General features: G+C 39.2%; 2 protein-coding genes across 28 annotated transcripts in view; one reads left to right on the forward strand and one right to left on the reverse strand.

The window, feature by feature from the left end:
- Window positions 1–1,312: 1,312 nt before the first annotated feature.
- Window positions 1,313–7,337, forward strand: LOC306988010 (CD276 antigen homolog). Its single transcript, XM_079592708.1, has 4 exons — window positions 1,313–1,513; window positions 5,681–5,721; window positions 6,548–6,874; window positions 7,061–7,337. The coding sequence occupies exons 1-4, from the start codon at window positions 1,425–1,427 to the stop codon at window positions 7,186–7,188; spliced, it is 585 nt and encodes a 194-aa protein (XP_079448834.1). The 5' UTR covers window positions 1,313–1,424; the 3' UTR covers window positions 7,189–7,337.
- A 140-nt stretch (window positions 7,338–7,477) lies between these two features.
- The window catches only part of LOC306987968 (myosin IXB), a 57,636-nt gene continuing 44,820 nt past the window's right edge, over window positions 7,478–20,293 (reverse strand). For 4 of the 27 annotated variants that reach the window (XM_079592640.1, XM_079592635.1, XM_079592617.1 and 1 more), the window contains 20 exons: window positions 19,169–20,227; window positions 19,008–19,071; window positions 18,661–18,786; window positions 17,865–17,983; window positions 17,159–17,265; window positions 16,899–17,077; window positions 15,090–15,197; window positions 14,514–14,684; window positions 14,345–14,386; window positions 14,151–14,262; window positions 13,996–14,069; window positions 12,194–12,386; window positions 11,916–12,044; window positions 11,732–11,837; window positions 11,515–11,646; window positions 11,303–11,426; window positions 11,040–11,087; window positions 9,552–9,667; window positions 9,344–9,471; window positions 7,499–8,738 (listed from right to left, as the gene is read on the reverse strand). In XM_079592640.1, coding sequence (XP_079448766.1) covers window positions 8,314–8,738; window positions 9,344–9,471; window positions 9,552–9,667; window positions 11,040–11,087; window positions 11,303–11,426; window positions 11,515–11,646; window positions 11,732–11,837; window positions 11,916–12,044; window positions 12,194–12,386; window positions 13,996–14,069; window positions 14,151–14,262; window positions 14,345–14,386; window positions 14,514–14,684; window positions 15,090–15,197; window positions 16,899–17,077; window positions 17,159–17,265; window positions 17,865–17,983; window positions 18,661–18,786; window positions 19,008–19,071; window positions 19,169–20,227 — 3,562 coding nt within the window. In that variant the 3' untranslated portion in view covers window positions 7,499–8,313. Of the gene's footprint in view, window positions 8,739–9,120; window positions 9,239–9,331; window positions 9,472–9,551; window positions 9,668–11,039; window positions 11,088–11,302; window positions 11,427–11,514; window positions 11,647–11,731; window positions 11,838–11,915; window positions 12,045–12,193; window positions 12,387–13,995; window positions 14,070–14,150; window positions 14,263–14,344; window positions 14,387–14,513; window positions 14,685–15,089; window positions 15,198–16,898; window positions 17,078–17,158; window positions 17,266–17,864; window positions 17,984–18,660; window positions 18,787–19,007; window positions 19,072–19,168; window positions 20,228–20,293 lie in introns of those variants that run through there. The other 23 variants (XM_079592636.1, XM_079592618.1, XM_079592633.1 and 20 more) reach the window with 21 other exon arrangements.

Here is a 20,293-nt window from a genome sequence, read left to right on the forward strand (position 1 = left end):
CATTTACTACGAATGAAGCATCACTAACTCAGTCACGGGTTACTATGCGATGCGTGCGATGACGTCATCACGCTGGTATGCCAAGCGAAAATAATTAAATGAATTAATGTGCATAACACACTCCTTTTTAAACATAAAGCACAAATAAGATATTTAGCAGTATTTAAAGTAATAGAAAAAAAATAACATTTTACTATTATATATAGAATCGAAGAAATAAACATAAACAGCTTAAACTCACTATATTACACAAAAAGCTGAGAAAATCAAATTCAAAGACTACATCCAGATCAGATTCAGAAGATGTTTAAACCCCGTTTGGAGTAGATCAAGTCCATCAACACTCAAAGCTTCACAGTCCTGTAGCTCGACATTTCATTCAGTAACATTAGGCAGTTTTGATTTATATACTGATTAATGTTTATGATCACGTTATTGCATATATTTGCATATGATTACATATGAGATCTCTTGTTTCTGCATCATCTGCGCATGTGTTCTGGTCAGGAGATTACTTTTTCAGAAGATGTGTAATAGCGCCCCCTATCCATCAATGGCAAAAAATCCATAAATGGCAGGGAAAGAGTTAATAGTAAATGGTATTTTCCCAGCTTTTTCTGCATATTTCCCCCCTTTTATTTTTTTATATATAAAGTATTAAATGAAGTCATGACATGAGACATCAAATGTGCTTTGATCTTTTTACATATAAGAAGTCTTTGTACCATTAAAACATCATGCAGGTTTCTTATAGACAAAGCGTTTATTTAATCAAGCAAAAAGTTATAAATCCAATAAACTGCACTTGTTCAATATTTCCATGCTTCTTATGATTGTAATTTTTTTTTAAATCTATATAAATATAGTCTACAACCTTTTAGTTGTACAGCTTTGTAAATTGTATTTTTTTAATATGTAATTCAATATAGCCTATATATAGACCATATTACTGAACACATTGGTAAAGTCAATATTTTTTTTTATCATTTATCATTTAAAATTCGTATTTTTTTATGCATTGAAATTAGTAAACAAATATGATTGTAAGAAAAAAATGTAAATGAAATTCAGAAACTTTTGAGAAGAGCAAATCAACTTTCAAACACATTTATGATGATTTATGAAGTTATTTAATGCAAATAGTGTTAATTATAGGTTTGATTGAGTATATTAGGATAAATGTTGTTATTTAGCTGATGTTTACCTATTCAGTTTGCTGTAACTTACTTGACTGTATGTTTGTTTGGGTCAACCGTTGAATCACTTACCGGTAGCCTACTTTAAAAACGTTTGTTTTCAAATGTAAAAAATTACTCCAGGGGGCGGGGTTTGACGTCATCCCCGCACCTGTGCGAATCACCTGCTACTAAAGGCGGTGCAACATTCATGACTTTAACTTTTACAGAGAAGGCGGCTTTTTTAAAATGAGTTTTTACCAGAGATGCAGTATGACTATGTTATTAGCGGCTAATTCTGAGAATATCCCTCACACACAGTACAACAAGTACCGACGGTAAGACTGCTTTCTCAACTTAAACTGCACGATGTAGAGTTAAATATCATCATTCCTTTTCAGTGTACAATGTATTTAGATTTGGAAGGGTATTTAGGCGTGTGATATTGAATGAATGTTTCAGTTATGTTTTAAAGTGCAATGTGTGATAGAATGACCCTTTTATAATGTTGTTGTATGTAGGCTAAATGTGCAATATAATGTTTTTTAAAGAAACAACTCTATTCATAGGGACATTTTTGAATGAAATAAGTCAAAAGTATGTTTCATGGCCTGTTTCAATTCAACACTCGTTGAAAATTAACGAATGTGCATAACAATCCAACCGTCTCCATTGACTTTGCATTGCGAGAGGCTGCCTCCTCGTCATTTATGGCTAATAACAAAAGACAGAAAATGCCTAAAAGCTGCTGTGTGACAGTACAGCAAACAAGCAAACAAAAGCGTCTGTCTTTTGTTAGAAGCAAGAAATGACAAGGAGGCAGCCTTCATTCATGCACATTCATTCATTCCATTGAACAAAATAGCTGTCAGTCAGTAACTAACTTGCTTGGACCAAGCAGCCAATCAAGTTTCCCCTCAGCTAGGCTACACCTCTGGGCTACACCCAAAATAGGCGGTAGGCCTTTTTTAAAAATGTTGCCAGTGTTGCCAGATTGGGGGTTCCCGGGCTTTTTTTGATCGGGTCGGTCCGGAAAAAAAATGCATTTAGCGAGTGGACAAAAATTGGGCTGGTCTTTAAAAATAAAACGCAGCTGTTTTTTCTTCGCTTTTATGTTTAGTCATGTAGGCTACTTTAATAGATAGCCATGGGCGTCAGTTTGGTTTGAAATGTGCTGGGGACAGAGACGCATTCGGAAGTGCATTTTCAGAAGTGCTGGGTACAATGACGCATTCATTTTTTTTTTATCTTTCGCTTAGGTCATGTTTTGAAAGACGATGTCCTGAAGCTTACTAATGTAAGCTCTGCAAGCTACTAGCAGTGGCGGCGTTTCACAAAAACCTAGTATGGCATTCCGTCTGGCAGAGGCGGCAATTGCCTGGGACCCCGCATTTTAAGGGGCCCCCGAGGGCTGATCATTTAAACAATCAGAAATATTAATATAAAGACGCAGCAACATCAGTGGGGCCCCTCGCTACTGCTTTTACCCTTTTCAAACTGGTGCAGCGCTTATACTCGCAGGAGGTAGAAAATGCATGATTTGATTTGTTAAACATGAAAAGGACTTATCCGTCTGGCATGGCAGCTCGCTCTAACTTTAACCTAGATAAATGTTCGCTATTAGCCTATATGGATATTAGGTGCATATCCAAAGTGTGTGTGCGGAGTGTGCGCGCACTGCATGGCACGCGTCGGAGCGAACACTTGCATTTTCCTAGAGGAAACAACTTTAAATACTCAATATTTTTTGAGGTCCAAAAGGAATAACGCATCAGTCGCAAGTAGCCTTCTTTTATTTGGGTAAACTCACAATTACAAGAAAACGTTGTGCTTTTGTAAAATAAAATAAAACAAACAGGGCGCGCTATAGCCTAATTATCTCCATGGCGTGAACTGGAGCGCGTCTCAATAATGAACTGAAATACAGTGTATAGCCTCAAAAACGTGATGAATATTTCTATATAAAGCTCGAAATATCCACTTTTAAACGAAAAAATTTGAATCGAAAGCAAATACCGGCTGATTAGGCTGTAGGCCTAGTCCATATGAAAGGTGCATTTCTCTCTAAAGGCGCATCCACTTACAGCAGAGATGTATATAGATATGTTTGGAGCCGACACTGATTTAGAAATATATATTTTATTAATAAACAATAAAAATGCCTCATTATTTTTCAGACATATATCATTAGCCTGCTTTTGCGGCAAGATTTATGCATGCGCTTGAGCGCGGATTAGGCTATATTCCTCCATGCACTCAGTATTTAATCAGAAATTAATATAAACGTGAGAAAAAAATAAAACGAGCTCCACAGAACATAAAATATTAATTTTATTAATCATTTTATTTAGTTCGCATTTATGAGGAAAAAACAATGTTACGGACGTGACCGCTCTGAAATCGGCACTAAAAGATGCTTTAAAACTTTCACAGACCTCAATCAGAAAGCACAAAGCCTTTCTTTAAAGTGAATTTCGTTTTGTATTAATTGTATCTTAATTTTAATCAATGTTTCATCAACCAATTGCCTGGATTTAATAAATAATAAGTAACGCAGATAATAGCCTAGATATCACGACGACACGGAGGCGCCCTGCGCATGAACTGGAGCTCGTCTCATAAATGAACCGAAACTCAGCACAGCCTATGCCTCATAGACCTGAGAAATATATATATTATCTACAGAACGCTTTAAATCATACTTTTTAAACATAACAATTCAAAACGAAAGAAAACTATGTAATCCGTATGAAATGTGCATTTCTCTCTGCCGCGTTCATCGTCAACTTCATCTTTGCAGCGACACAGAAAACACTTGTTTATTAATAAAAATGTCTCCTTGCTATATTTGACATATTCAGATTACTTTTGCCAGTTCTTTGTGGCAGCTTTTAGGTGCTTTATTGGCAGCGCCACCCTTATGGTGCGTTCACACCATATGTTACATGAACGGGTCACCACTGCATCAGCACCGAATTTCTTTTTATTTTATTTTTAAATCCCCCAAAAAATCGTGATACGAAGCGAATCGTGGGTTTGGTGTATCGTTAAAGCCCTACTAGCAACCCTAAAAAGTGGTGGGTACAAAATGACTCATGACGAAATCTGGTGGGTACGCGTCCCCCCCGTCCCCCCCGAAATCGACGCCTATGTAGATAGCCTACGAACAGTGGTGTAGTCTACGTGATACGCAGGTATACGCCGTATACCCACTAGGAAATGCCAAGTATTTCCGTATACCCACTAAAAAAAGCTTGAGGATACGTAACAACTTCATTTTGTGACAGAACGTTCACCCTTTTATTCATAAATTCACCGCGTCTGTGTTTGCAATGGACACAGATCAAATCGCGGAATCCACTCGCACTGTATTAAAGCAGAACGTCACGGAATTTGGTCATTTTTTTTAATGAATAAATCAAAAGTAGGGCTGTACAATGAATCAAATCGCGACTAGTGTCTGTGAATATTAAAAACTCAAAGAGACTGCAGTTCTTCAACGCGTCTCTGGGAATGAGCGCTCAATGTGTGCTCTACTACACACACACACTGAAGCGCGCGTGACTTCGCGCTCGTGGTGTTTTCAGCGCTTCACTGTAGCTATGAGGACATGATGTAGGCTACACATGTGAACTTCATCACAGAGCTGCTATGAGAGTCACTTCATGACAATTTCACCATTTCATTTGATAAAACTATCGTCATTCATTCGTAGCCTATCATACACACACAGAAACTGTAATGTCTTTACGACAACCTGTCAGAATAAAAGTTCGATATAAACTCAAAGAAATTATGAAAGAAATTGCACAGTAAAATGTTCTGTAAAATGATAATAATAATTAAATCTATTACAACTTATTTTAAAAAGGAATATCACACAAATTTTCATACATGTTTTAATTTAAACAGTAAACTTGCCAAAACAATAACACCATTTTCTTTCAAAAGCACCATTTCTAAAAGTAAATTTGTTTTTGTGCCTATAATGTTTTTTTATTTATTATTAGTATTGTCAGCTGATAAAACCTGTGCTTCAGGGACCATATTCATATAACATCTAAGGCTAAATGTAGCTCTTAACTGGCTGAGATAAATGGTGATTAACAATAAACAGTAGAAAACCAGTCCAGTCTCCTCCGCTGTAAATGTCATTGGCTGTTAAAGTCTTGTGTTGCTTATAATAAATTGACATGTTGATAACACTTAGTCTCATAATGCTCTCAATTACATGTCGTTGCATACTGTATGCATTAGTGAGTGTGGTGGTGCTTATGGGGTGATGAGACAGGTTAGGCGGGGGGGGGGGGGGGGGGGGGGGGGGGGGGGTCACAGTATACTCACTACAAAAAACTAGACTACACCACTGCCTACGAACACGTGTAAATAAAGCATCACAGATACTGGAGCTCGCCCATCCAATCTGGCAACAATCATATCGTTGATTTTTGGACTTGACGTTGCTCAGCATAATTGTTATTAAAATGTTCCCTCTTGATTTTCAGATGTTATTTCATCTATCTGTTGGTTCTGTTGATAGATACAGGTAAGAACAGAGCAAATACTGTAAGCCTAGTTGCCCATTTGTAAAATAAAAATAAAAAATATATATAGGCTATATATATTATTATTTTTTACTTTTTAAAATTGTTTTATTTGTGGATCTTTATTTATTTGTAAATTAGATTTTTTTTGTGTGAATCCTTACATTTATTTGTGAATCTCAATCTATTTATTTGGAATAATGCAACATTTCAAACCTCAGAAAATAGCTGTCTCAACATTAACCTCTTTGGGTAAAATAAGTCATTTTAATAATAGTAGTACTAGGAATTTAAGATAGAACAGATTAGGATAGACAGGCAGATGATAGATGAGAAAGACAGATGCCATAAGAAAGATGGATGACAAAGGTGACTAAATATATGACATAAGATAGACGACTTGATGTATATAGATGAGAAATGTAGATGACAAAAGATATATATTAGATAGATGAATTCAATGAAACATTTGCAATGGGTTTGTAGAAGCTGTCTTTATGCATGTTTGGCATAGTTTGTTGCATTTACACTGTTCTGACCAGCAGAGGTCGCCAGAGTGTGGAGATTCGAACGCTTCGAAACATTGAATCATTTTGAAAAACATTTCCAGCATGATTTAAAAAGTTCCAAAGAACATTTTACATTTCAATGATCTGACTGTACAAAGTCACGGATCAATGCAGATTTTTAAGCAACACTTGATTTCGGATCTAGAAATTCTGAAATAATTGTAATATAAAATATTTGAGAAAAAACTCAGATATTTAATGTGGTTTCAGACTTTTGGACCTTACTGTATAATAATAGTGAACGATTAATGTTTTCTAGCCTCTCTGCATCCGGTAGTTGAAGGCGTTGAAGGAGGCTCTGTTGTTTTGTCGTGCAGTCCCAGAAGCATTGCATTTGAAGAAAAACACCTGACAGTCTACTGGAGACACAACGACAACAGGAATGTATACGATATTATCCATGGAAAAGTTTCAGTTAAGGAACAAGACCCAGCGTACAAGAACAGAGCAGAAGTTTTACCTGAAGAGCTCAAGAAGGGCCAGATCGTTCTCAAACTCACCGATCTTCAGCTCTCCGATGGAGGAACGTACATCTGCTTCGTTCCAGATGTGGGATTAGATCACAGTACACAACTGCTGGTCAAAGGTGTGTTGTAATGCCGGCTAATTTAATACATTTGGAGTTTCTTTGTGATTGCAATCTAAAGAGTTGGTATAAATAGTCAAACATGTTGAACAAGATTGTTTTGCATGCCAAACATTTTGCTCTATTAGCAAAATATCTAATAGTTTTCAAAGAGTTTAATTTTACTCCTAATTTTTGCCTTCACAGAACAGCCAGTAATTGAACACAGAGCAGCTCAAGTAAGAAGCCATGGCACAGAAACAAGCCTGGGAACAACTCTGCAACTCCTGCTTTTACCTGCATTCATTCTGCATTTGATTCTGCCCGTTCTGTAGTTCCATTGATGTTTATATTTGACGTGTTTAAATGTTGTTTATAGATTTGCTTTACTACTTTTTTTTTACACTACACAAATGAAAAGTGTTTTTTTACATTTACTCAGGCATTTTTGAATAAAACACTACAGCTTTAAATAATGAATTAATGGTTTTTGTGTTCATTAATTTAAGGTTCTGTGTTCATTCATTGAAAGGTGATAATTAGGAATATCGATTATAAAGAACAGGCAGAGAATGACAGATGGTCAGTGATGCCTCTGGAGTAAAAATGAAGCCACAAAGAATTATGGGAAAGACACACAAGTTTGCGGCCAGTACAAATTGTATTGTAAGAAAATAATTAGTTTCATTTCTCCAATAAATGCGTAAAACATCACTGAGGACTCAAAAACAGCGATACTAATAGGCACATACGGTCCACATGACGCAAAACAATTGACATCATAAACATCCAGCCGGCATTCGTTCCATACTTTTCAATCATGACAACATTCAACAGCAGACGTATCGCTTGACTTTAGTATTAAACATAATGGCTTGGCCACTAACTGTATTTAGTCCTACACAAAGCTATTCTGAATAGACATCCACGCAGATCCAAAGTGTCATATCGCTTATCAGAATAAAAAAAAGAAAAAAAAAGAAGAGTTCGCGTTATTATGGGAAATGGCATTCTGGTCCAAGAGGAAAGTGTCTAGTGCTGCATCTTTCCCCCTAAAGTCAAAACTTGTCCATTGAGTGTTTGTGCAGAACTTTAAGGAGAATCTACAGCTTAAAAGTCTTTTAAGATGAACCAAACATCAAGGTGATAATCCTCATGGTTGAATTAATTTTTCCTGTTCGTTAAGGACACAAAAAGGTGCAGGACTGTTTTTTCTTGATGCTAAAAAGTAAAATAAAATTAAAAAAAATCAAGCAACAAACATTGACATGTCAATGCCTGTATGCAGCACAAATCTGAGTCTTAAAAAAAAGTCTCTTAAAATCCAATATATTATTAGTATGGAAAAGTGCTAGGTGAGACAATTCTCTTTATCAGTCACTATGACCGTGGCAAAGCAGTCGCCTCCAATGGCGTCAACCAATCGAAACGTTCTTTCGAGAGCAGGCAAGCTTTGCAACTCAAACAGTGTCGTTTACGAAAGCAAGGTCCGGGTCGGAGAATCGTCGGGAGGAGGTCTGGAGCTCCTGTGTGCTGGAGGTGTCTGAGGACCCGGTTGAGGACGGGAAGAGGAGATCTGCTCCTGCTGTGATGTAGAGGGACTGGATGCTGTCTTTGCGACGGCCGGGTTGCTCGCGCCGCGGGACGAGGGTGAGCGACAGGGATTTTCGGGGAGGGAGAGACCGTACAGTCGGGTGGCACAGGACTCCTGGGGGAAGTTTGACCGTTCCCGGGATGATAGGGTGGCGACGCTGGAGCTGAAGCCTGGGAGAAGACAGTGAAGGAAGAGAGGAGCTGTCAGCCCGTGTGCTGCCTCCCTGGGCCAGGACGACAGACTTAGGAAGGCAAGCTGGCTTGGATAATCTTGGCACTACCATTGGTTGTCCTACAATAGGGAGACAGAACCAATCAACCCCAAAGCAGGAGAAAACCCAATGCAGAACCCAAGACATGCCACCAACAGTCATAAAAGAAGACAACATGCAGTGTCTCATTCACCATACACCCTTTCTAAATGTTATAATCATTTGTTAACAAACAAGTATTCATTACTTCAATGAGCTTATTGTTTCTGCATTCAATTATTACATTATTCACCCTTTTAGCTAACTGTGATTTTGTATATGTACATTTCTGAAATACATAACTTAGACAGGTACCTCTGATAACAGTCACTCGAAATTGTAATGTGGACTCATGCATTTTCTGTAAAGTTGCTTTGAAATGATGTGTGAAAAGGGCTATACAAATAAACGTGAATTGAATCCCGTCACCGCAAACATGCACATAACACCGAAACACTTGGGTTAGAAGAGATCACAACCTGCTACAGAGTGGATGGCACCGCCACCCTCTTTAAATGCGCCAGGAACATCCCGTCCAGACCTGCGCTACACACAACAGGGACAGGACCCACACATGGGTGACTACTGCAGAGGAGAGGAAAGGAGATTGGTCCGAAACGGAGGGAGTCTGTACCTTAATACTGACCTTCCGTGTCCGAACAAACTGCTCGCTCGTCCAGTAGACTCTCAGAGCTGACGGACGCCTCCGAGTCCAGGTTCTCTTGGTCAGAACCGGGCTGGTCTAGTTCAGGAAGCCTGCAGGCGATGTCCTCTCTGAAAGACAAACACCACTCAAGAGTCATGCAATCCGTCTCGAATGATCCAAGTGGTCTTGTGAGATTTCTTCTACATACTTTTCTTGCTTGATGGACTTGATCCGTTCCATCAGGCTTCGCTCAGCTTCCGCGTCTGAATCCAGGGTCTCGTTCTCAGGTACAACGCGAAGGTCGGAAGCTGGCTTCTCCCGAACCTAGAGTCCAAATAGATCGCTAATTTAATGAGATTTACATGAAAGATTCTTCCCTCATTGCCACAAAAAGGGAAACACCGAAAGGAGGTTCTTCAGTGAAAGGTCTACAGTACTAAATCATAGGAATCTATTATGTTCCCGTTCAGTTAGTCTATGGCCCTGTTTACACCTTATATTAAGATGCGTTTTGGTGGATCGGATCACAAGTAGACACATACCCTTTTACACCTGGTGTTTTAATCCGTCTCTTTTGTCCACTTTCAACCACTTCTGTCCTGATTTCTTCAAGGGGAGAGTCTATGGGCGTGTAAATGTATGGGCTTTTTCAGATCTTTCGATCTAATGTACAAAATAAGCTTGCACAATTTACATATGAACGCAAAAGGAGTTAGTAGAGCAGCAACTTTTGTTTCTGCTTTGAGAGCCGCAAGACCAGCCGAACGCTGTGAGTGTGTTCGAAATCAGGAATGGTGAGAAAACATTGTGCTCGGTACGTTGTTCGTCTTCAAATCAAACTTGGGTCTTCAGTCGACAAAGTTTAAACCCTTTCTGGCTAGCGCGAATTCCATAATGTTTACGCATTAGATCAGTAGGCGGAGATTAGACGGTCTTTTGTGGCTGTTCGAATGCATTTAACCACATGAGCCTTTACACTACGAAAGCAGTCCGATCTAATGTGCTTTTTGACTACCTCTGGAAGTGGTGGAAATGGACAAGCTAAAAATGTTTTCGACCCCGTATACACCTGTACACCCGCTTACACCTGTCCACTTGTGATCGAATTGACGAAATTGCTTTAGGTTTTTAAGTGTGGCACAACCATCCCTTTTGAAGTGGAAATGAAGAGTGCTAGAGATGTTTCATAAAAGTAAGTCTGGAAGAAGGAAAGGTTCAACCGTTTGGATGGATGTTAAAGGAACTAAATACAAGTCAAGTCTGGAAGTTTCCATGGCATGAGATGCAAAGGTTTGTAGGAATCAAAAACAAAAGAAAGCCTAACAGTCAAACTTTACAACTTATTTGTCTTCATGCTGTTTACTATTAATGTTGAAGAAAATGTTTAATTAAACAAAAATTGCCTGTTGCCTAGTATACAAACGGCATGGGTATTGCTTAAGAGCATGGGTATTGCTTAATATTCAGCTCAACTGATTTCACATAACTTTGTAATTCATGCCATTCACTGCAGTGACCACCCAAAACCAGCACACTACACCCACACCCTCTTGAATGTCTACAGGTCTAAAGTGACACTAACACATGCAGTGGGTTTAGTTAGTATTAGTAGGGTATGACTTCTGCGCTGCATGCACACTGGATGCATGAACATGCCACACTACTGGGGTTCACAATACCACAGGGGCATACGTACCGCCACTTCTTTGTAAGGAGTGATAAATCTGAGAGGTAAATGCCAGCACTACAGAGACATTAAAAAAAAGAGAAGCAAAAAAATTGTTGCGACAGTTACTCTCTGTTGGTGCCTTATGGAAGGTTGCGGACTGTTGGGGAAAGTAGTTGTTCAGGGGGGGGAATATGGGGATTTTTCACAGGCATCTAGAAACAAACCACTTCCAAATAATGGCGAAATGCATTCTGCTAAACGTCAGGTAAGGCAAGGTAAGTCAAGTTTACCGTGTTTTGTCTTTTTAGCTTGAGCTGATTGACAGCCAATGCCTCAGCGTATTCCAGGTGCTCGATCTCCTCCATTTTAACGTTGTATCTCCGGATCTGTTCGTGAAGTATCATCTCCACACAACTGAGGATTGTAAAGATTCAGTCTTGAGACTTCACTTTAAAACAACAGATTCTTTTGAAGGACACACTATAACTTGCAGTGTTCTTACGTGGTGGTTTTGGCAACATCCTTCATGCTCATGAGCGGGTCGGCGCTGTCCGGACAGCGGAGAATGCAGGGGGCAAAAACAATGGCCAGGGAGTTTGGCGTCATCCGATTGCTCTTCTCCTCCTTCGCAACCCTGAAATCAAACCAGAGCATTAACACGTGACTGCTGCATGGTTTTCTACACACAGCGTTTGTGTACGGAATAAACTCATCTGTACCTGACAAGGTGGAAAATGAGTCTCTCTAAGGTGTTGAAGTTTGCTGTTGGAAGCTGTTCTAAAACTCTGTAAATGGCTTGCAATTGCTCTAGCTTCTCAGGCAGTTCTATGAAAGACAACAAAAGCGTTATAGCAAGCCTGAGGGATACCATAAGGGCGAGAGAAAGGTGTCATGGGGACCAACCTATGGCACGGAGGAAGTCATTGTAGTGGGTGAAGGTCATGAGAGGTTCGGGCAACTCCCTTAGCCACTGTTTGACCAAGCCAGTGACCGCATGGATGGGGTAATCCTCCAGACAAACATTCTCTGGGCCTTCACAAGTCATTAAACAAAGTTATCAAAGTGGGCAGAGTTAGCTACTAAACCTCATGCCAACAGTCAAAAGTCTGGCTATGTGAGACTACAAAGAGGTCGTCTTCCCAATGTGCCATTGAGTTCTAGTAATATCCATGATGACTCACCTGCTTCCAACAGCTGGTGTAGCTCCTTCATGCGATTGGCTGAGCCGGACTTCCTATAAATGCCCTCTGTGTACAGGCCGTTCATTTCCACGTGTTCCATCATTATCTCCAGAACCACTGGCACAGGGGTCTTGTTATTGACCAGGTGGCACACGCGCACACCAAAGTGTTGTGATCCAGACTCATCATCACACTAGACCCAGAGCACACAAAGATCAACAAGACGCTAAAATGTGACCCGCCACGGAAAGTAAGGACACAAGTCGGCAGCACAACTTTTGAGCAAAATGAGAAAGAAGCGTTTTTTTTTTCAAAACTGGTGATTTTCGCTTTTTTGCAGAATCTGTTAGTTGAGATCACGAAGAAGCCTCTCCATGTTTTAGATATCAATATTGGTATATTTAAAATCGTACATTTTTAGGTTGAAATCGGCTTGTTTTGTGAGATTCTAGCTCGCAGTAGGGGCGTGTCATTGTCTGTGTGTATTTCCATACTGGATAAGCCGGCTTTTGTTTCTTTTGTTATTGCCCCCGCGCCCTCCAAGGGAACAGCGTGGTAGGGCTGGGCGATATAATATTGATAGAAAAAATATATATTGATATATTTTTTAAATGGGATATGGAATTAGACCATATCGCATCGATATAGTTCAAAGTTGCGCTGTGATCCTTGCTGCAAGCTGCTGCATGCTTTTGTAGCAGTCTGCGTCTCAACAGCCCAGTGTACAACGCGACAAATACTCACATTAAATGTTTACGCAGAGGAACAGGACACTGCAGTTCTCAAAAGTTCATTATTTGCATGTGCTTTAAAGCCTTGCCGTTTAAACATGTCATTCGCTGCTGAAGCGCTGTTCTAATGCGCTTTTCTGCGCGCAAACAGCCGACGCGCGCATGCACTAAAAGCCTGTCTAACAGCGCCTGGATACTGGACTAAGTTATCTTTCAAGTCTTTTTGAGCGAATACTGTCAAATACACTCAAGGTTTACATAAAGAAAGTTGGTTATGTCTAAATTGAGAGAAATCTGCGTGTCATATTATGCGTACATATTAGACGCGTTGCTTTCAGGTCTTAAAGAGACAGTAGCTCTAATAGTAAACATGCAGCCACTTGTCCTTAAAGGGATTGTTCACCCAAAAATAAACATTTTGTCATTCTTTACTCACTCTAATGTTGTTCCAAACCTGTATTTATTTATTTCTTGTGCTGAACACAAAAGAAGATATTTGGAAGAATGTGGGTAACCAGACAGTTGCTGGTCCCTATTGACTTCCATAGGAAATACATATAGAAGTCACTGGGGAACATCAACTGTTTGGTTACCCACATTCTTCCAAATAACTTCAACAGAATAAAGAAACATATTCAGGTTTAAAACAACTTGAGAGAGTAAATGATGACAATTAACTAAACATTTGGGGAGAACTATACATTTAATGTTAATAAAACAACATGTGTTTTACAGCTTTACAGGGGGAGCTTTACAGGGGGTATGGCTTATCTAAATGAGATGTAAATGAGCCCTATTGTCACTCCCAGCAGCAGAGAGAGGTGAGAACTGCTCAATCTTTAGAGGCAGATTTCTCCACTTTTAATTTTTTTGAGTGCCTACCTTCAAATGGCCACAACTTCTCCAAATATTATCAGATTACCATGTGTTACACATCGATGGAAAGCTTGGAGACTACACTTTCAGAATCTGTGAATAACTCAAAATGCTCCAGAACCGACTTGTGTCCCTACTTTCCGTGACCGGTCACAAATAACAGCTTCTCCAAAACGCTTAGGATTGGATTCTTACCTTCTTGGAGGAGAATGTAGAGCAATCTATGACGATTTTACTAATGCACTTCTTATGGCAAACCATTTTGCAATCTGAAAAAAAAAATTGTTCGTCATCAATATCGTCAGCCCGATTGAAGGTGAATCAATAGGGTACATATCAGAGATACTCACAACTGCACATGTAGGCCTTCTCCATACCCCAGATGTATGAGGGGCACTGATCACAAGACTGCATGATATTGACTTGGTAGTTTGTAAACACATGGTCCAATGGATTCTCCAACTAATTCCAGACAAAATGTTTACATTTATTCACATTGCAGAGTCAGTCTGAGAGAATTGATGGTTGGATAAAAAATACTTACGCTTTTAACCTTCTTCCTTCTCATCTTACGACCTTTGGGGGGCTAAGAGGAATTTTTCCCAAGGGAAGTTAAAAAGTTAGCATGTATTCTAGTTATCAACACTAATAACTGTTATTTAAATCGGATAATGAAAGTCTTGAGGGCTAATGGGGGATGCATGAACTTTCACCTTGGCTGGTTCGGCCTCTTCTTTTTTGATCTCCGCTCTGATGAAGCCGTCCAGAACTGACTGGAAGAGATTGACCACCAGCGGTACCTCACCCTTCTGCTTTTCTCCAGCCAGACTGATCACTTTATTCTGGTAGCAATTCATCAAACCCTTATACCCGATTTGTGATTTCTGTAGATGCATGAAGAAGAAATAAATAACTAGATGTTTAAGTATTCTGAATATAAGTTGTGTTTGCCCATGCAACGCTCGGATGATGTAGGCAATTTCCAGGGCTTTGCTTTCTGGTTGCAAAGATGCTTTTGTGCACATTGCTGTTAGCATAATGTGAGCAGTTTCTTGCAAGCCCAAGTCAAAAGATCTCAAGTCCCTCTATCAATGAAAATATCATTAAGACATGCAATAAGATTAAGACATATCTTTCATGTCCATTGTACAAATGGTTTGTTATATTCCTAAGTTTAAAACTCAATGATTTGAGCAAACTTGTAATGAGCAATAATAATGACTGACAGGATGTAGAGTATGTGGTCTACTGCAGTTTTGGGTTGTGTTGGTTGCATTAGCTCTACTCACAGAGATTGAGTACATCCCCTTGATGTTTTCTCTAAACTCCACAGTGGCTGTAATGAAGATGTGCTCTGTTCCTGAGAGCTGTTTTCCCCGTGAGCGCAGGTCATTCACCTACACCGCAAGAGGGAAAGAACAAGTCTGAGTGGATGCAAAGTCTGTCAGAAATTGTAAATATTATAAACAGTTTTTTTCTTGTTAACACTCTTCAATCACTGCAATAACCATACAATCAATCAAAACTTTTATTACAGACTCAAGGTCCAAATCTTACCCACAACAATACATAAATACACATCCATAAATGCACATGCATACCTACACATATATATATATAAAAAAAAGAAAAAAAGAAAGAAAAAGAGAATCATTGTTCTACCAGGAGACAATTATACCAGTGTTTCCACATACAGGATTGGTAGCGTATAGTACTTAGCCGTATGTTAGTTAAGCCCATTATTATTTTATTTTGTGACCTCAGCCGGCACATAAATTTAAACATTAGGTTTCTTAAAAGAGCATGAAAGGTCTTCACTCTTGCAACCACAAACATCTCACTTGCACTACACCATCTTGGTCTTGTGAGTAACATTCTCATTACGTCATATGCTACTTTCAATTTTAAAAGACTTGCTTTTCTATAATTTGACCACAAGTGCGCAGTATATATATGGCAAGCCGTTTTAGCTTTTATTCATTTCCAGGATATGAATTCTTGATATCAACAATTACATTTTCACTAGTTAAAATGATAGTTATTGATATCAGGAATTAGATTTATACTAGTAACAATGGCAATTTTTGATATCAGGAATTACATTTCCACTAGTAAAAATGCGAATTTTTGATATCAACAATTACATTTTACTAGTTAAAATGTTAATTCTAGATATCAATAATTGAATTTTTGATATCAAGAATTTAATTCTTGATATCTGTAATTGTATTTTCACTAGTGAAATGTCACCCTAGGCTGCCATTCAAAATCAATTGTTGATATCAAGAATTGATTTCTTACTAGTTGAAATTCCAATTTCACATATCAGAAATACAATTCTTACTAGTAAAAACCTTTATTTTTGATATCAATAATTCAGTTGTCACTAGTTGAGATGTCTATTCCTGATATCAACAATTGAATTGCTACTAGTAACAATGTTCATTTTTGATATCAATAATTCCATTTTCACTAGTGACAATGTTAATTTCTGATATCATGAATGTGATTGTTACTAGTAAGAAAGCCATTTTAGATATCTGAAATAATATTGATATCAGAAATACATTTTCAGATATCAAAAATGAAAAATGTTACTAGTAGCAATTCAATTGTTGATATCAAGAATAGACACTTCAACTAGTGACAATTGAATTATTGATATCAATAATTGGCATTTTTACTAGTAACAATGTAATTATTGATATCAAGAATTACATTTTTACTAGTAAGAAATCAATTCTTGATATCAACAATTGATTTTGAATGGCAGCCTATGGTGACATTTCACTAGTGAAAATACAATTACAGATATCAACAATTAAATTGTTGATAAGAACAATTACATTTTTTATATCAACAATTGCAATTTTGATATCAAGAATTCAATTGTTGATATCAAAAATGTAATAGTTGATATCAAGAATTCATATCCTGGAAATGAATAAAAGCTAAAACGGCTTGCCATAGTATATAACGGTGTGCAATATGCTTTGAACAGAGATATCTTTACACCAGCCGTACATGCCCTACATTTACGTAAGAGAATATTAGCTTGTGCCAATCAAACATCTTGCAGTCATATCCGTTCTTCATACCTGATTGCCCAGGAACTCATCGAGGTTGCGTAGCTCATTCGTGTTGGTGATCACACGGTTTAGCGAGGCGTTCCACTGCTCAGAGGCCCGAGTCGTCGAGTGACTGATCATGATGCTGGGCGTCCGACCTAATCGGCCCGCATAAGTCTTTGAATTGTGTGAGCGTGATGGAGAAGTGGCTATGAAAAAGAACAATAGAATGAATGAAGGAAGAATACATTGATCTAAATGAATCACCATGTTATCTTTGCATTACGCACCTTCTCTTTGATCCAAAAAGGAAGCCATGCTCAGGTCTCCATCTTCTGGGGTTTGAGCTTCTTTATGCGGACGCTTCTTCAGGATCTTTCTGAAAAACCCTGTTGTCCTATGGAACAAAAAAAATATCATTTCATAAAGTTAGCCGTTACAAGGCTTTGGATTGTATTAATAAACACCCTGGGAGGTCCCGTTAGGCAAGGGATTTGACACAAAACACAAGAAATCACACACCTCTGCACAAAGTAAGGAATTTTAGGAATCTCCCCATCTCATAGCAGATGCCTTGCATCCATATAAAGGAGTATGTAACCTATGCCAGGAGTCAGACAAATGACTACCACTGATGTGAGCCAGTGGCCTTGTTTTCCCATGAGTTCAAATGAGTCAGATTTCCTGTGTGACCATGGTCTACTACTGATAAGAGTATACATTTGGGTTGGGTCAATTATCTCTTTATTTTGAGTCGTGCAAATAAAGCAACAGCCTGACATGTGTTGCAAATATGTGAAAAAAAGTTTCTAGCTATGCTCAGTTTCACGCATTTGAAATGTGTCAAAATGTAGGTCATAACACAATGCAAGTACATTATCAAGGGATGCTCTAGAGGACGCTAGAATAAACCGTTCTCTTCTACAGTCTGATTTGTCTTGAAGAAACAGTTTGAAAAGAATAAAATGTAGTTAATACTGGTAGGTAGGACAGTACCTCTCTGGGGTCGATGGCTGGAGAGGCGATACTTCTTGCAGGCTTTGGCTGTCGTGAACTTTTTCCTTCAACGTGTTGGCCTTTGTTCTATCCGGACCAGCACCAGTGCTGGACTGTGTCTACACCAAAATTAATGAGCACAGTAAATGTATTAGTTTAATGCAGCACAGTCTAGTGTACAGTAACAACCGTTTTTGCTGATTAGATAATGGCATAATGGGCAGTCTATAAAGGTTCCTTCTTCCTGTGTAGATAACACCTTAAAGGAAGTTAAAGTGTAAATGCATCCCTTTATTTATCCCAAACCGAGGAATTACAAAGTGATTATTTACTTAGAAAAAAAAAAAAGAATCAAGAATGGAGTTTTGAAAGACACAATATGGGAAAGATAGAAGAAATAATAAAGTAAACCAAAGTCTAAATGTTCTGCCATTACTAGTTGAGGTTTTAGTCTGTTATCCCATAAGCCCAGTTGCAAAACCCACTGAGCTGTCAGAATAAAAACTGCAGTGCAATGTGTTTTATTCAATAAGAGCAAGCTCTACTGTGTTGGCAGTTTCACAATAGGTCGCTCATTTAAATCTGACAGTACAGCACTTCGAATGCTGTGTCCTAAAAACTCTGCCTATTTGATAACAGACTAAAGGTCTTCAGGATCATTTGTTTTATTTATGTCAGTGTAGCAAAAGTTCAAGATATCTGCAATCCCTCCCATGATTCCAAGCGCTTAATCCACAAGCAACCAGCACACCACAGCTCCCTGGACGGCATCTAATATCAGGCTGCAATACAACACCTCAAATTGACTCATAGGGGGCAAAGGAATAGGCCAGTACTCTGCATCCTCCATTTCAACACTTTTAATGGGCAAACATATACGTGCAAGGGCGAGCCGCGGCCTGCGTCTTGGACGAGCTTTTCCCTAAATCAGCCAGAGAAGCATAATCACTCAAATTTAAGTGATTGTTTCATTTATAATCCTAAATAACCACAGCAGCAGTAAAAACAGCAGATTTCATGGTTGAAAACAGACAAATTAGCCGCTATGGGAAGCTTGCAGTGAAACTTAATTTCAAGGCACAGAATCAATATATCCCTTCATGTTTACCATTGTATTAACCAGCTGAATCAAGTAAACGTTACCTGTGATGAGCCAGCTGAACCTATTTTGGATACATCATCTAGTGACATAGAGATCCCGCGATTCCTGGTAAAGTTTGGAAAACCAGATGGAAATATATTGTTAGACTCATAATAGGAGATGGAGAAAAGTATAAAAGGTAGAAGAACATAAGAAGCCATACTGGAGACATTTGACGTTCCTCTCCTCCAGACTGCGGGGTCCTGCCATGAGGTTTTCTGGCTGAGTGTTGCTTCTCGATGGCTCCTTTCTCCTGTTGGCCTCTTCTTTGACAAGAGCAGATTGAGCAGCGATGGCCAGGTCGCTGTAGCCATTTCTTCCAGGCCCAGAAGTAGGGATATCTAAGGGTAAGGTGGAGGGTCGAACAAGTTCAGGTGGAACATCTTTAGCGTCCTTTTTGCTCTTGTCCCCTTTCCAAGCCACAAAGGTGTACTGATCCAACTCTTTGCTGTCGGACCGCTCCTTCAACTTGCCCTCTGCTTTTCCAGGACTCTCTAGAGTTATGCTCTTGAAAGGAGTATCGTCTTTCCCAGCCGAAGCCGCCCGCTCACTTTCTCTCTGGCTGTGCTCTAGGCCACGTTGTCTCCTCAGCTCCCGTTTTTCCTGACTTCTGGATACTGGTAGTTTGGAAAGCGGAGGAGCTCTGTTTTGGATCTGTCCAGTCTGGGTTTCGGGAGACATGGGTTTACCTTGTGTCCTTTCATCTCTGGGAAGTGCGGATGCTTCTTTCTCAGGTTGCTTCTGTTGCTCCTTGACATCAAGGGGAGGACCAGCCTCCACTTGAGGGATCTTCTCAGAATTATTTAGCTTTTTTGGGACAGAAACATCATCAACATGGGCCCTGCCCTTACCTTCAATCTCAACATCCACAGGAGCATTATTGTGCTCCAGCACTAGTGTCTTCTCATCACCAGGCTGCTTGCCTGATGTTGGAACGGTTGGTGGTTGTAGTGGCGTCTTCTCCTGCCGCTCAGCCTCCAAAGCAAGCCGGGCTTCCCTTTCCTCTTGCTCTTTCTGTCTTCTAACCGCTTCCTCTTCCTCTCTGGCTTTCCTGGCTGTCTCTTCTTCCTCTTTGAGTCGCCTGGCTGCCTCCTCAACTTCTTTAGCTCGCCTAGCGGCCTCTTCTGCTTCCTTGGCTCGTCGAGCTGCTTCCTCTTCCTCTTTTCTCCTCCGAGCTTCTTCTTCCTCTTGCTTCCTTTTCTCTTCCTTTAGGAAGTAGTACCTAACCAGATCAAATCCAAAACTTACTGAATCATGTTCAATAATCTAAAAATATGTATTAAGGTGA

Source organism: Phoxinus phoxinus (genome assembly GCF_949152265.1).
Source record: "Phoxinus phoxinus genome assembly, chromosome: 20".
NCBI lineage: Eukaryota > Metazoa > Chordata > Actinopteri > Cypriniformes > Leuciscidae > Phoxinus > Phoxinus phoxinus.

Bases quoted from the DNA above. Each gene is read 5' to 3' on its own strand.
- LOC306988010 (XM_079592708.1), top strand. From the start codon at position 1,425: ATGAGTTTTTACCAGAGATGCAGTATGACTATGTTATTAGCGGCTAAT. The intron at 1,514-5,680 runs GTAAGACTGCTT...CTTGATTTTCAG, and splicing joins CAGTACAACAAGTACCGACG to ATGTTATTTCATCTATCTGT. The intron at 5,722-6,547 runs GTAAGAACAGAG...AATGTTTTCTAG, and splicing joins GGTTCTGTTGATAGATACAG to CCTCTCTGCATCCGGTAGTT.